Genomic DNA, 12610 nt, shown 5'->3' on the forward strand with positions numbered 1-12610 from the left:
TCCCAACAAATTTTAAAACAGTTCTGGTCACAACCTAAGTTGTTCAAATGCACCAAGTTTTTTGCAGTTTATTTTCCACAATTGAAAAATTCTCTTTACTTTATGTGCAGCCCAAATCTCATGAATTAAGAATTAGAATTGTTGCTACAATAAACTAATAATGGTAAAAGTTTTGAAGTCTCCATGTATGCCGCTGTTTGCCTATATAATAGTAAAAATTCCAACATGCAATATCATCCACTGTTTTTTCTTAATGATTTTCTGTACAAAAACATGTTAGTAGAATTTTTCCAAAAGTTAACTGCTCCATTTTGGAACGACTTCACTTTTCATTGTGAAATCTTCTACTCCATATAAATGCTCAGAAAAGTTTGCTTTTGATATAAAAATTAGGGGAAAATCTAATTTAAAAACTCACTGCCGTGACTAGCCCTGAATTTTTAATATTACATTAAAAGCAACTATCAAAGATGTGTCTTTGAAAAGAAAAATCAATATGTAATTGATTGCTCGTAATGTTGATGCTCTAATTATATTTTTTCTCTTGATATTGTCAGGGCAATACTGAATAGGCAAACTAGGCTGTGGCCTAGGAACCCCCAAATGACTGAAATTACTTTAGTGTTTATTCTACGGCTAAGGTTGTTTTAGCTAATGGCTAAAGTTATGCAGTTTGAATTCAGGGGCCCCCAAAAAAGTATTTTTCCTATGGCCCCTCGATATCTTAATCCGGCTCTAGATATTGTGCTTTTAAAACTTTGAAAGAATATAAGCAACACATCAGCACCAACTTGAAGCTTCTTTGAATTTTGAAAATCATGAATAAGTTTTAAATACAGAGTTAAGAATTTTCAAATTTCGTTACTTTTCTGAAAGTAATTTTAAATTTCCTGTCTTTCTTTCATGGTTACATTGAAACTTAAGTTCAATAATAGATGCATAATACGCTTGCTTATAGTCACGGAAGAGGAAGAACTATATTAAGCATTTGTAAGGACTCCTTTGGTTCAATATAAACACCCTTTGTGTAAGGGAGAATTAAGTTTGATAGCTTAAAAGGCGAACTTAACACAAAGTTGTAGAAAAAAATGGATATTTCTGGTAAACTGCGGTGGGCAGGTAAACCTCAGTATCTGCAGAAATGAGTTTTCGAGATAATTTGAAGAAACTAATCAGTTTCTTCAAATTGGGTTGGATTCAATACTAACAATGGAGAAATGTTGGAATTATAGCTTATTCAGGGATAATTGATTGAGGAAATAAACAAATAGGGTTGCTGTTTGGCAAAACATATGCCACTCTCATGAATTACTCATTGGATTGGCGATTCTTCTATGGAACATTTCGCTTATGTGTTTGGCGCTGTTTTCGTCATCCCATCGAACAACGGTATTGCCAAGTGTCACGTTGCTTTGTTTACTTCCACTATCAGTTCTCGCTGAATTCACTATATATAGGCGCTTTTTTCGCTCTTTATTTTCAGCGGAAACTAAATAAGCAAGCTTGTTCAATGAAGCTAATGTACAATAAATGCAAAAAAAAAATTGAAAAATTAGCAGTTATTGTCCTTTACCTGCCCACGGCAGTTTTACACAACATTTTATAAAAGTTCATACAACCGGTTAAGGAAACGCTTTAAAAGAGGAATGTTGGTTTTGTTCCCTTAAAAACCTAAAATCTCCTTTCATACTAAAAGGACTGAATTCTGCGACTGCATAAAAATCTTTCAATGTTACGAATCTTGTTTCTCACATTTTTATTTCTCAGTTTTTTGGTCCAGTTATTCACCACTTTTTTTAAGCACCATCTGATGTAAGAATACGTTCTAGGTTTGGGCATTCTAGAACTGTTGCACCTATACTGCTTCTTCTGAGCGTCATTGATGTCACCAGCATCCATTTGTTGTGTCTCGCATCGTATCTCTCAACAGTGCTCAAACTCGAACTGCCATCGTTTCCTCCAATGGCATAGAGATAGCCTTCTGTTTCTACAACTTCATGGGTGGTCCTAGAAACATAAGAAATCAGTCCATTCAGTCGAAGCAAGTTAGTTCAGTCGAAGCATAATCATTAAACGAGAAAATTAATTTCTATTTTTATTTTCATGAAAGAGATCTTCATGAACAGTTACTTTATACTAGTCGACCCGTGCGGAACTCCGCACTGTGCTTCGAATCGTTTCATAAGGCATTTCGCTCTTTAAAAATTTCAAAGGAAGAACATTATGAAGAAGAACCGAAAAAAACTAAGCGCAGAAGAGAAGGTATGTAATTTAAAGACATCAGTAACAAAACCTCGTTAAATACAACGTTGTGATAATTTGATCATCGCTCACCTTTTGGTCGTCATTTAAAGTGTGGCTGAGTAGTAACTCGTGAAAAAGCAATAATTGTGCATGTGAAAAAACAGGTTGTGGCAAATACAGTCCTGCCCAAGTGAGCATCTGACGGGAAAAAAAGAAACATTAAAGAGATATTTATTGGCACGGATTCGAATTGGCGCCATTCTGATTAACAGCCCGACACCCCAACAAACCTAGCAATTGCGCCTTCCTTTTCGAAAGCTATTTATTGAAGGAATGCGTAGTAAAAAACAGCAAAAAAGCATTTTGTCAAAATAATAATAATATCATGCTTCTATGTTTTGTCATTAACCAGCATGATATGATTTAAAATTGTTCGTAAAGCATGGAATTTGATTAAAGAATGACGAAGATATCGCGTAGCAATTGAAACAAACCTTCTAGAGAAGTAATAAATTAGATTGAAAATAAGTGTTTTTATCTTTGAATATTGAACTATTTCACATAGAAGGTTGCTTTAACCGTTACGGCTTAAATGCCCACACATGTTTCTCTTTTAATCAAACACTTAAAATTCAAAACCGAAACCAGTTGAACCGAGTCCGTTTTTTAAGTGTAATTTTTCGAACGTAGACAAAATGTTTTTTTTTCTTTTTTTCAGCAGAAAGCAGAGGAGTAGAAAATTATTTCTTGCTAATGAAGTTGATAATAATTTAAATGCTTTATATCGTATTCGCGCGAATAAAAAATTAAAGGTTTACTGGGTGAAACTCGTAGTTTTAATTTGGCGTAGGACGTAGTATTTTTTTATTTGTACAAAAGGTCGAACACAGCTATTAGAAACATCTACATTTCAGCATACAATGAAAATGTTTTTCTGCACAAAAAGGATTTCCTTTAGGTAAATCTAATACTTTTTTATGCTTACATTATGCTGTGTGGTCTGGATGTAGTCAAAGCTTTAAAAAAAAAAAGGAAGAACACCCTTCGATTAACAGTCAACTTATCCGAATGATAACTGTAGCCTGCATAAAGGAGTCGAAACACCAAGTAGCATTCCCATTGCATTTATTTTATTACGTGTGTATGTTATAACTACATGTAATGCGTAATACTAATACAAATTTGATATTATGTCGGACAGCCCAAGCTTGCCCGAAGTTCAGATAGTTTATAGCCGAACGCTCTACCGAAAAAAACTTACCAATTTAACCGAACAACTAAGTCCAGCGCTTTTAAGCTTTTTGAGCAATACTAGACTTATTTAATTGTTGTTTTTTCACATAATTTTGATGCTCTTTCAAGCGAATTTTTAAAGCACGCCGAGTCTGTCCAATATAGGCAAATTTACACCTACAATTAATTCTATAAATTCCACAACAATTAAGAGGGTGAATAGGATCTTTAAGAGAAGAGAATGAAAGTTTATTAATAGGAGAAAACACCACCTGGAATTGGAAACGTTTTAGAATCTTAGCAACCTGATAGCTTACAGATGGAAAGAATGGCAAAACAACCAAATTCTTTCTGATGAAGGTTCGGTTAGGAACATTAGTTTGGGATTTATTTGAAAGTTTTTTATAAATGGAATCCATCAAAGTTGGCGGATAGTCTCTATCAACTGCCACAGCTTTAAGATAATTAAGTTCCACTTTAAGAAGTTCCGACGAAGAACAAATATTAATTGCGCGATAAACAAAAGAATTGAAAGCAGAATAATTTTGATTTGGAGGATGAGACGATAGTCTATGAGGAGGTAAAGAGACAGCAAAAGGTTTGCGATAAACAGTAGTTTCAAAACCAATTTCAGTACGAGAAACAAGTACATCAGGAAATGAAATGCAATTATTCCGTTCTTTCTCACACGAAAACTGAATATGAGGATCAATGAGGTTTAAAATAGATAAAACCTCATCACTCTCAAACTGATTCTGGTTCATTAGAACAAAACAATCATCAACATACCGAACATAAAATTGGAACTGCAGTTTTTGGAACAGCTTAACCTCAAAATAATGCATGTAAATATCACTAAGAATGGGGCTAAGTGGGTTACCCATAGCCAGACCATCTAACATAATATAAAAATTCCCATTAAAAACAAAAGAACATTGCTTAAGACAAGTACGGGTAAGGAAAATTAAATCCTCAATTTCCGTATTGGTGAAATGAAATTCAGAAAGTCTTCTACGAAGGCATAACAATGAACCTTCAACGGGAACGTTCGTAAATAAAGAGTTAACATCAAAAGAAGCCATAGAAGAATTATTTGGAACGAAACTATGAATTTTTTTAACAAACTCAACAGAATTTTTTATAGTAAATAAATTGTGACTCCTTAGGGGAGAAAACACAGAGACTAAATATTTTGCAAGTTTGTACGAAGCCGTACCAATATTGGAAACAATCGGCCTGAAAGGAATACCAGCTTTATGCACCTTAGGTAAAGCATAAAATCTAGCACAATTAGCAATAGATGGAACAACAGAGCGTTTAACATTTGAAGGAATAGACTTAACAGACTTGACAGCAGATGCAATAGTTTTTAACTCTTTATCACTAGGATCTTTAGAAATTTCAGCATATGGCCCAGAAGAAATCAAATCATTAGTTTTATCAACATAAGATGATTTGTCAAGAACAACAATTTGGCCACCCTTGTCAGCTTTGGTAACAACCAGATCAGAATTCGAAACTAAGTCTTTAACAGAACGGCTAACAGTATTAGCAAATACAGGTTTAGAAATTTTCGAGTTAAAGTCAATATTAGAAGCTATAAGATGCCGAATCGAATCTTTTTGAGAGGAAGTTAAGGCACTAAATTTAAAAGCTTTCTCAACAGAAGCAATAAGCTTTGAAAAAGAAGGATTAACACTCACAGCAAAATTATCATTACATTTTAGAGCCTCAATTTGAGAATTACTTAATGGAACGCTAGAAAGATTAACAACAACATTCTTATTAACAACAGGTAAATTATCAAGAGGAACGACATGAGAAGATTTACAAAGCATAGCTAATTTCTTTTTCAAAACAATTTGATGTTTATCAGAGGAACGAAGGGTTCTAGACCAAGAATTTCTGTCAATAATGTTAAAGTTGGGAATGGAATTAGAAACCGAAAGATGTAAATCATAAAGTTCACGTTCAATAAACGATAAATGTTTCCTAGTTTCCTGGATCGAAGCTCTGAGTAATGCCAATTTCGACCGAAAGATTACTTTGTCAATTTTTACAGAACGTGGTAAATTACATTTCAAAGAAATAAACTTCGGAATAATTTTCTTGCGCCTACACTCTTGAAGAAATTTTAAATGGTTCAAAAAACGAAATTTCTTAATCCGAAGATTGGCAAACCTATTGATTTGAGACATAATCAAAAGCAAAACCAAAACAAATGAAAATAAACAAAATCAAACAATAACAGAATGAATAAGAAACAAGAAGTAAAAAGTGACGATCAAAATACAACAATAGACAAAAATTCCGAAAACAAAAACAAAAACACAAATTGCATAAAAGGCGGAAAATGTAAACGTAAGGCCCGTTTAAGCCAAAATAATAAGATAAATAAATACCTTTGTGCTGAATAGTAAAGTCAGACCAAACAACGTAAGTAGAAGCACAAATTTGTAAATTACAGCAGACACGTGTTTCGGCGTTACATGGAACGCCTTTTTCAATGCAAAAAATAATGAGCTTATGGATGAAAAGACATCCGACAAAAGCCAAGAGCAGATAAGCATGCAGCTTAAAGGATAAAAACAGCGGATTAGCCAAACACCAATGACAAAGTTATAAACCGATCAGGAACCAATAGGAATGCAAGCAAAGGCCAGGAGCTTTCTCTTAGGTACGAACCCAGAAAGAAAGAATTCAATTGGACAAGGATTAAGCCGAAGCTTAAACAAAAAGAAAAGAAATTGTCAGTAACCGTGAACCGCAAGAAAGGAAAAGCAGAATGGAAAACCATGAAATACAATAAACAGAAACAAAAAATATTCGAAAAAAGGAAAAATAAAGATAAATAGAAGAAAATTGGGGGGGGGGGGGGTGTCAATCCAGACAAAAAGGTAAAAATAAACAAAGGAAGATAGATAAAAATCAGTGGGAAAAAAAGGGGGAGGGAATGGGGAAAGGACAGTATTAAAGATATGGGAGCCAAATGTTAGAAAAATATGGAACTGCACTAAGATCGTTAACTAAGTTAGAACTGTTCCTCAAAATATGAAAGGATTCCCAAAAGTCAAGATCTGCTGAATTGGGGCATTTTTGGATAATCTGATAAGAGTTAAAATCAAAGGAGTGATTCGAATCCCAACAATGTTGAGCAATACTAGACTTATTTAATTGTTGTTTTTTCACATAATTTTGATGCTCTTTCAAGCGAATTTTTAAAGCACGCCGAGTCTGTCCAATATAGGCAAGTTTACAACTATAATTAATTCTATAAATTCCACAACAATTAAGAGGGTGAATAGGATCTTTAAGAGAAGAGAATGAAAGTTTATTAATAGGAGAAAACACCACCTGGAATTGGAAACGTTTTAGAATCTTAGCAACCTGATAGCTTACAGATGGAAAGAATGGCAAAACAACCAAATTCTTTCTGATGAAGGTTCGGTTAAGAACATTAGTTTGGGATTTATTTGAAAGTTTTTTATAAATGGAATCCATCAAAGTTGGCGGATAGTCTCTATCAATTGCCACAGCTTTAAGATAATTAAGTTCCACTTTAAGAAGTTCCGACGAAGAACAAATATTAATTGCGCGATAAACAAAAGAATTGAAAGCAGAATATTTTTGATTTGGAGGATGAGACGATAGTCTATGAGGAGGTAAAGAGACAGCAAAAGGTTTGCGATAAACAGTAGTTTCAAAACCAATTTCAGTACGAGAAACAAGTACATCAAGAAATGAAATGCAATTATTCCGTTCTTTCTCACACGAAAACTGAATATGAGGATCAATGGAGTTTAAAATAGATAAAACCTCATCACTCTCAAACTGATTCTGGTTCATTAGAACAAAACAATCATCAACATACCGAACATAAAATTGGAACTGCAGTTTTTGGAACAACTTAACCTCAAAATAATGCATGTAAATATCACTAAGAATGGGGCTAAGTGGGTTACCCATAGCCAGACCATCTAACATAACATAAAAATTCCCATTAAAAACAAAAGAACATTGCTTAAGACAAGTACGGGTAAGGAAAATTAAATCCTCAATTTCCGTATTGGTGAAATGAAATTCAGAAAGTCTTCTACGAAGGCATAACAATGAACCTTCAACGGGAACGTTCGTAAATAAAGGGTTAACATCAAAAGAAGCCATAGAAGAATTATTTGGAACGAAACTATGAATTTTTTTAACAAACTCAACAGAATTTTTTATAGTAAATAAATTGTGACTCCTAAGGGGAGAAAACACAGAGACTAAATATTTTGCAAGTTTGTACGAAGCCGTACCAATTTTGGAAACAATCGGCCTGAAAGGAATACCAGCTTTATGCACCTTAGGTAAAGCATAAAATCTAGCACAATTAGCAATAGATGGAACAACAGAGCGTTTAACATTTGATGGAATAGACTTAACAGACTTGACAGCAGATGCAATAGTTTTTAACTCTTTATCACTAGGATCTTTAGAAATTTCAGCATATGGCCCAGAAGAAATCAAATCATTAGTTTTATCAACATAAGATGATTTGTCAAGAACAACAATTTGGCCATCCTTGTCAGCTTTGGTAACAACCAGATCAGAATTCGAAACTAAGTCTTTAACAGAACGGCTAACAGTATTAGCAAATACAGGTTTAGAAATTTTCGAGTTAAAGTCAATATTAGAAGCTATAAGATGCCGAATCGAATCTTTTTGAGAGGAAGTTAAGGCACTAAATTTAAAAGCTTTCTCAACAGGAGCAATAAGCTTTGAAAAAGAAGGATTAACACTCACAGCAAAATTATCATTACATTTTAGAGCCTCAATTTGAGAATTACTTAATGGAACGCTAGAAAGATTAACAACAACATTCTTATTAACAACAGGTAAATTATCAAGAGGAACGACATGAGAAGATTTACAAAGCATAGCTAATTTCTTTTTCAAAACAATTTGATGTTTATCAGAGGAACGAAGGGTTCTAGACCAAGAATTTCTGTCAATAATGTTAAAGTTGGGAATGGAATTAGAAAGCGAAAGATGTAAATCATAAAGTTCACGTTCAATAAACGATAAATGTTTCCTAGTTTCCTGGATCGAAGCTCTGAGTAAAGCTAATTTCGACCGAAAGATTACTTTGTCAATTTTTACAGAACGTGGTAAATTACATTTCCACGTGTGAGAAAGAACGGAATAATTGCATTTCATTTCTTGATGTACTTGTTTCTCGTATTGAAAATGGTTTTGAAACTACTGTTTATCTCAAACCTTTTGCTGTCTCTTTACCTCCTCATAGACTATCGTCTCATCCTCCAAATCAAAAATATTCTGCTTTCAATTCTTTTGTTTATCGCGCAATTAATATTTGTTCTTCGTCGGAACTTCTTAAAGTGGAACTTAATTATCTTAAAGCTGTGGCAATTGATAGAGACTATCCGCCAACTTTGATGGATTCCATTTATAAAAAACTTTCAAATAAATCCCAAACTAATGTTCTTAACCGAACCTTCATCAGAAAGAATTTGGTTGTTTTGCCATTCTTTCCATCTGTAAGCTATCAGGTTGCTAAGATTCTAAAACGTTTCCAATTCCAGGTGGTGTTTTCTCCTATTAATAAACTTTCATTCTCTTCTCTTAAAGATCCTATTCACCCTCTTAATTGTTGTGGAATTTATAGAATTAATTGTAGTTGTAAACTTGCCTATATTGGACAGACTCGGCGTGCTTTAAAAATTCGCTTGAAAGAGCATCAAAATTATGTGAAAAAACAACAATTAAATAAGTCTAGTATTGCTCAACATTGTTGGGATTCGAATCACTCCTTTGATTTTAACTCTTATCAGATTATCCAAAAATGCCCCAATTCAGCAGATCTTGACTTTTGGGAATCCTTTCATATTTTGAGGAACAGTTCTAACTTAGTTAACGATCTTAGTGCAGTTCCATATTTTTCTAACATTTGGCTCCCATATCTTTAATACTGTCCTTTCCCCATTCCCTCCCCCTTTTTTTCCCACTGATTTTTATCTATCTTCCTTTGTTTATTTTTACCTTTTTGTCTGGATTGACACCCCCCCCCCCCAATTTTCTTCTATTTATCTTTATTTTTCCTTTTTTCGAATATTTTTTGTTTCTTTTTATTGTATTTCATGGTTTTCCATTCTGCTTTTCCTTTCTTGCGGTTCACGGTTACTGACAATTTCTTTTCTTTTTGTTTAAGCTTCGGCTTAATCCTTGTCCAATTGAATTCTTTCTTTCTGGGTTCGTACCTAAGAGAAAGCTCCTGGCCTTTGCTTGCATTCCTATTGGTTCCTGATCGGTTTATAACTTTGTCATTGGTGTTTGGCTAATCCGCTGTTTTTATCCTTTAAGCTGCATGCTTATCTGCTCTTGGCTTTTGTCGGATGTCTTTTCATCCATAAGCTCATTATTTTTTGCATTGAAAAAGGCGTTCCATGTAACGCCGAAACACGTGTCTGCTGTAATTTACAAATTTGTGCTTCTACTTACGTTGTTTGGTCTGACTTTACTATTCAGCACAAAGGTATTTATTTATCTTATTATTTTGGCTTAAACGGGCCTTACGTTTACATTTTCCGCCTTTTATGCAATTTGTGTTTTTGTTTTTGTTTTCGGAATTTTTGTCTATTGTTGTATTTTGATCGTCACTTTTTACTTCTTGTTTCTTATTCATTCTGTTATTGTTTGATTTTGTTTATTTTCATTTGTTTTGGTTTTGCTTTTGATTATGTCTCAAATCAATAGGTTTGCCAATCTTCGGATTAAGAAATTTCGTTTTTTGAACCATTTAAAATTTCTTCAAGAGTGTAGGCGCAAGAAAATTATTCCGAAGTTTATTTCTTTGAAATGTAATTTACCACGTTCTGTAAAAATTGACAAAGTAATCTTTCGGTCGAAATTGGCTTTACTCAGAGCTTCGATCCAGGAAACTAGGAAACATTTATCGTTTATTGAACGTGAACTTTATGATTTACATCTTTCGGTTTCTAATTCCATTCCCAACTTTAACATTATTGACAGAAATTCTTGGTCTAGAGCCCTTCGTTCCTCTGATAAACATCAAATGTTTTGAAAAAGAAATTAGCTATGCTTTGTAAATCTTCTCATGTCGTTCCTCTTGATAATTTACCTGTTGTTAATAAGAATGTTGTTGTTAATCTTTCAAGCGTTCCATTAAGTAATTCTCAAATTGAGGCTCTAAAATGTAATGATAATTTTGCCGTGAGTGATAATCCTTCTTTTTCAAAGCTTATTGCTCCTGTTGAGAAAGCTTTTAAATTTAGTGCCTTAACTTCCTCTCAAAAAGATTCGATTCGGCATCTTATAGCTTCTAATATTGACTTTAACTCGAAAATTTCTAAACCTGTATTTGCTAATACTGTTAGCCGTTCTATTAAAGACTTAGTTTCGAATTCTGATCTGGTTGTTACCAAAGCTGACAAGGGTGGCCAAATTGTTGTTCTTGACAAATCATCTTATGTTGATAAAACTAATGATTTGATTTCTTCTGGGCCATATGCTGAAATTTCTAAAGATCCTAGTGATAAAGACTTAAAAACTATTGCATCTGCTGTCAAGTCTGTTAAGTCTATTCCTTCAAATGTTAAACGCTCTGTTGTACCATCTATTGCTAATTGTGCTAGATTTTATGCTTTACCTAAGGTGCATAAAGCTGGTATTCCTTTCAGGCCGATTGTTTCCAATATTGGTACGGCTTCGTACAAACTTGCAAAATATTTAGTCTCTGTGTTTTCTCCCCTTAGGAGTCACAATTTATTTACTATTAAAAATTCTGTTGAGTTTGTTAAAAAAATTCATAGTTTCGTTCCAAATAATTCTTTTATGGCTTCTTTTGATGTTAACTCTTTATTTACGAACGTTCCCGTCGAAGGTTCATTGTTATGCCTTCGTAGAGGACTTTCTGAATTTCATTTCACCAATACGGAAATTGAGGATTTAATTTTCCTTACCCGTACTTGTCTTAAGCAATGTTCTTTTGTTTTTAATGGGAATTTTTATATTATGTTAGATGGTCTGGCTATGGGTAACCCACTTAGCCCCATTCTTAGTGATATTTACATGCATTATTTTGAGGTTAAGCTGTTCCAAAAACTGCAGTTCCAATTTTATGTTCGGTATGTTGATGATTGTTTTGTTCTAATGAACCAGAATCAGTTTGAGAGTGATGAGGTTTTATCTATTTTAAACTCCATTGATCCTCATATTCAGTTTTCGTGTGAGAAAGAACGGAATAATTGCATTTCATTTCTTGATGTACTTGTTTCTCGTACTGAAATTGGTTTTGAAACTACTGTTTATCGCAAACCTTTTGCTGTCTCTTTACCTCCTCATAGACTCGTCTCATCCTCCAAATCAAAAATATTCTGCTTTCAATTCTTTTGTTTATCGCGCAATTAATATTTGTTCTTCGTCGGAACTTCTTAAAGTGGAACTTAATTATCTTAAAGCTGTGGCAATTGATAGAGACTATCCGCCAACTTTGATTGATTCCATTTATAAAAAACTTCCAAATAAATCCCAAACTAATGTTCTTAACCGAACCTTCATCAGAAAGAATTTGGTTGTTTTGCCATTCTTTCCATCTGTAAGCTATCAGGTTGCTAAGATTCTAAAACGTTTCCAATTCCAGGTGGTGTTTTCTCCTATTAATAAACTTTCATTCTCTTCTCTTAAAGATCCTATTCACCCTCTTAATTGTTGTGGAATTTATAGAATTAATTGTAGTTGTAAACTTGCCTATATTGGACAGACTCGGCGTGCTTTAAAAATTCGCTTGAAAGAGCATCAAAATTATGTGAAAAAACAACAATTAAATAAGTCTAGTATTGCTCAACATTGTTGGGATTCGAATCACTCCTTTGATTTTAACTCTTATCAGATTATCCAAAAATGCCCCAATTCAGCAGATCTTGACTTTTGGGAATCCTTTCATATTTTGAGGAACAGTTCTAACTTAGTTAACGATCTTAGTGCAGTTCCATATTTTTCTAACATTTGGCTCCCATATCTTTAATACTGTCCTTTCCCCATTCCCTCCCCCTTTTTTTCCCACTGATTTTTATCTATCTTCCTTTGTTTATTTTTACCTTTTTGTCTGGAT

The 12610-nt window shown here is 33.6% G+C and overlaps 1 protein-coding gene across 1 annotated transcript in view; it reads right to left on the bottom strand.

The window, feature by feature from the left end:
* Positions 1–1796: 1796 nt before the first annotated feature.
* LOC129222473 (kelch-like protein 17) overlaps positions 1797–12610 on the bottom strand; it is a 129063-nt gene continuing 118249 nt past the window's right edge. Inside the window, exon 11 of the mRNA XM_054856987.1 lies at positions 1797–2007. Within this exon, the coding sequence (XP_054712962.1) occupies positions 1797–2007 (211 nt within the window). The remainder of the gene's footprint in view (positions 2008–12610) is intronic.

Source organism: Uloborus diversus, chromosome 5, assembly GCF_026930045.1.
Source record: "Uloborus diversus isolate 005 chromosome 5, Udiv.v.3.1, whole genome shotgun sequence".
Classification (NCBI taxonomy): Eukaryota; Metazoa; Arthropoda; class Arachnida; order Araneae; family Uloboridae; genus Uloborus; species Uloborus diversus.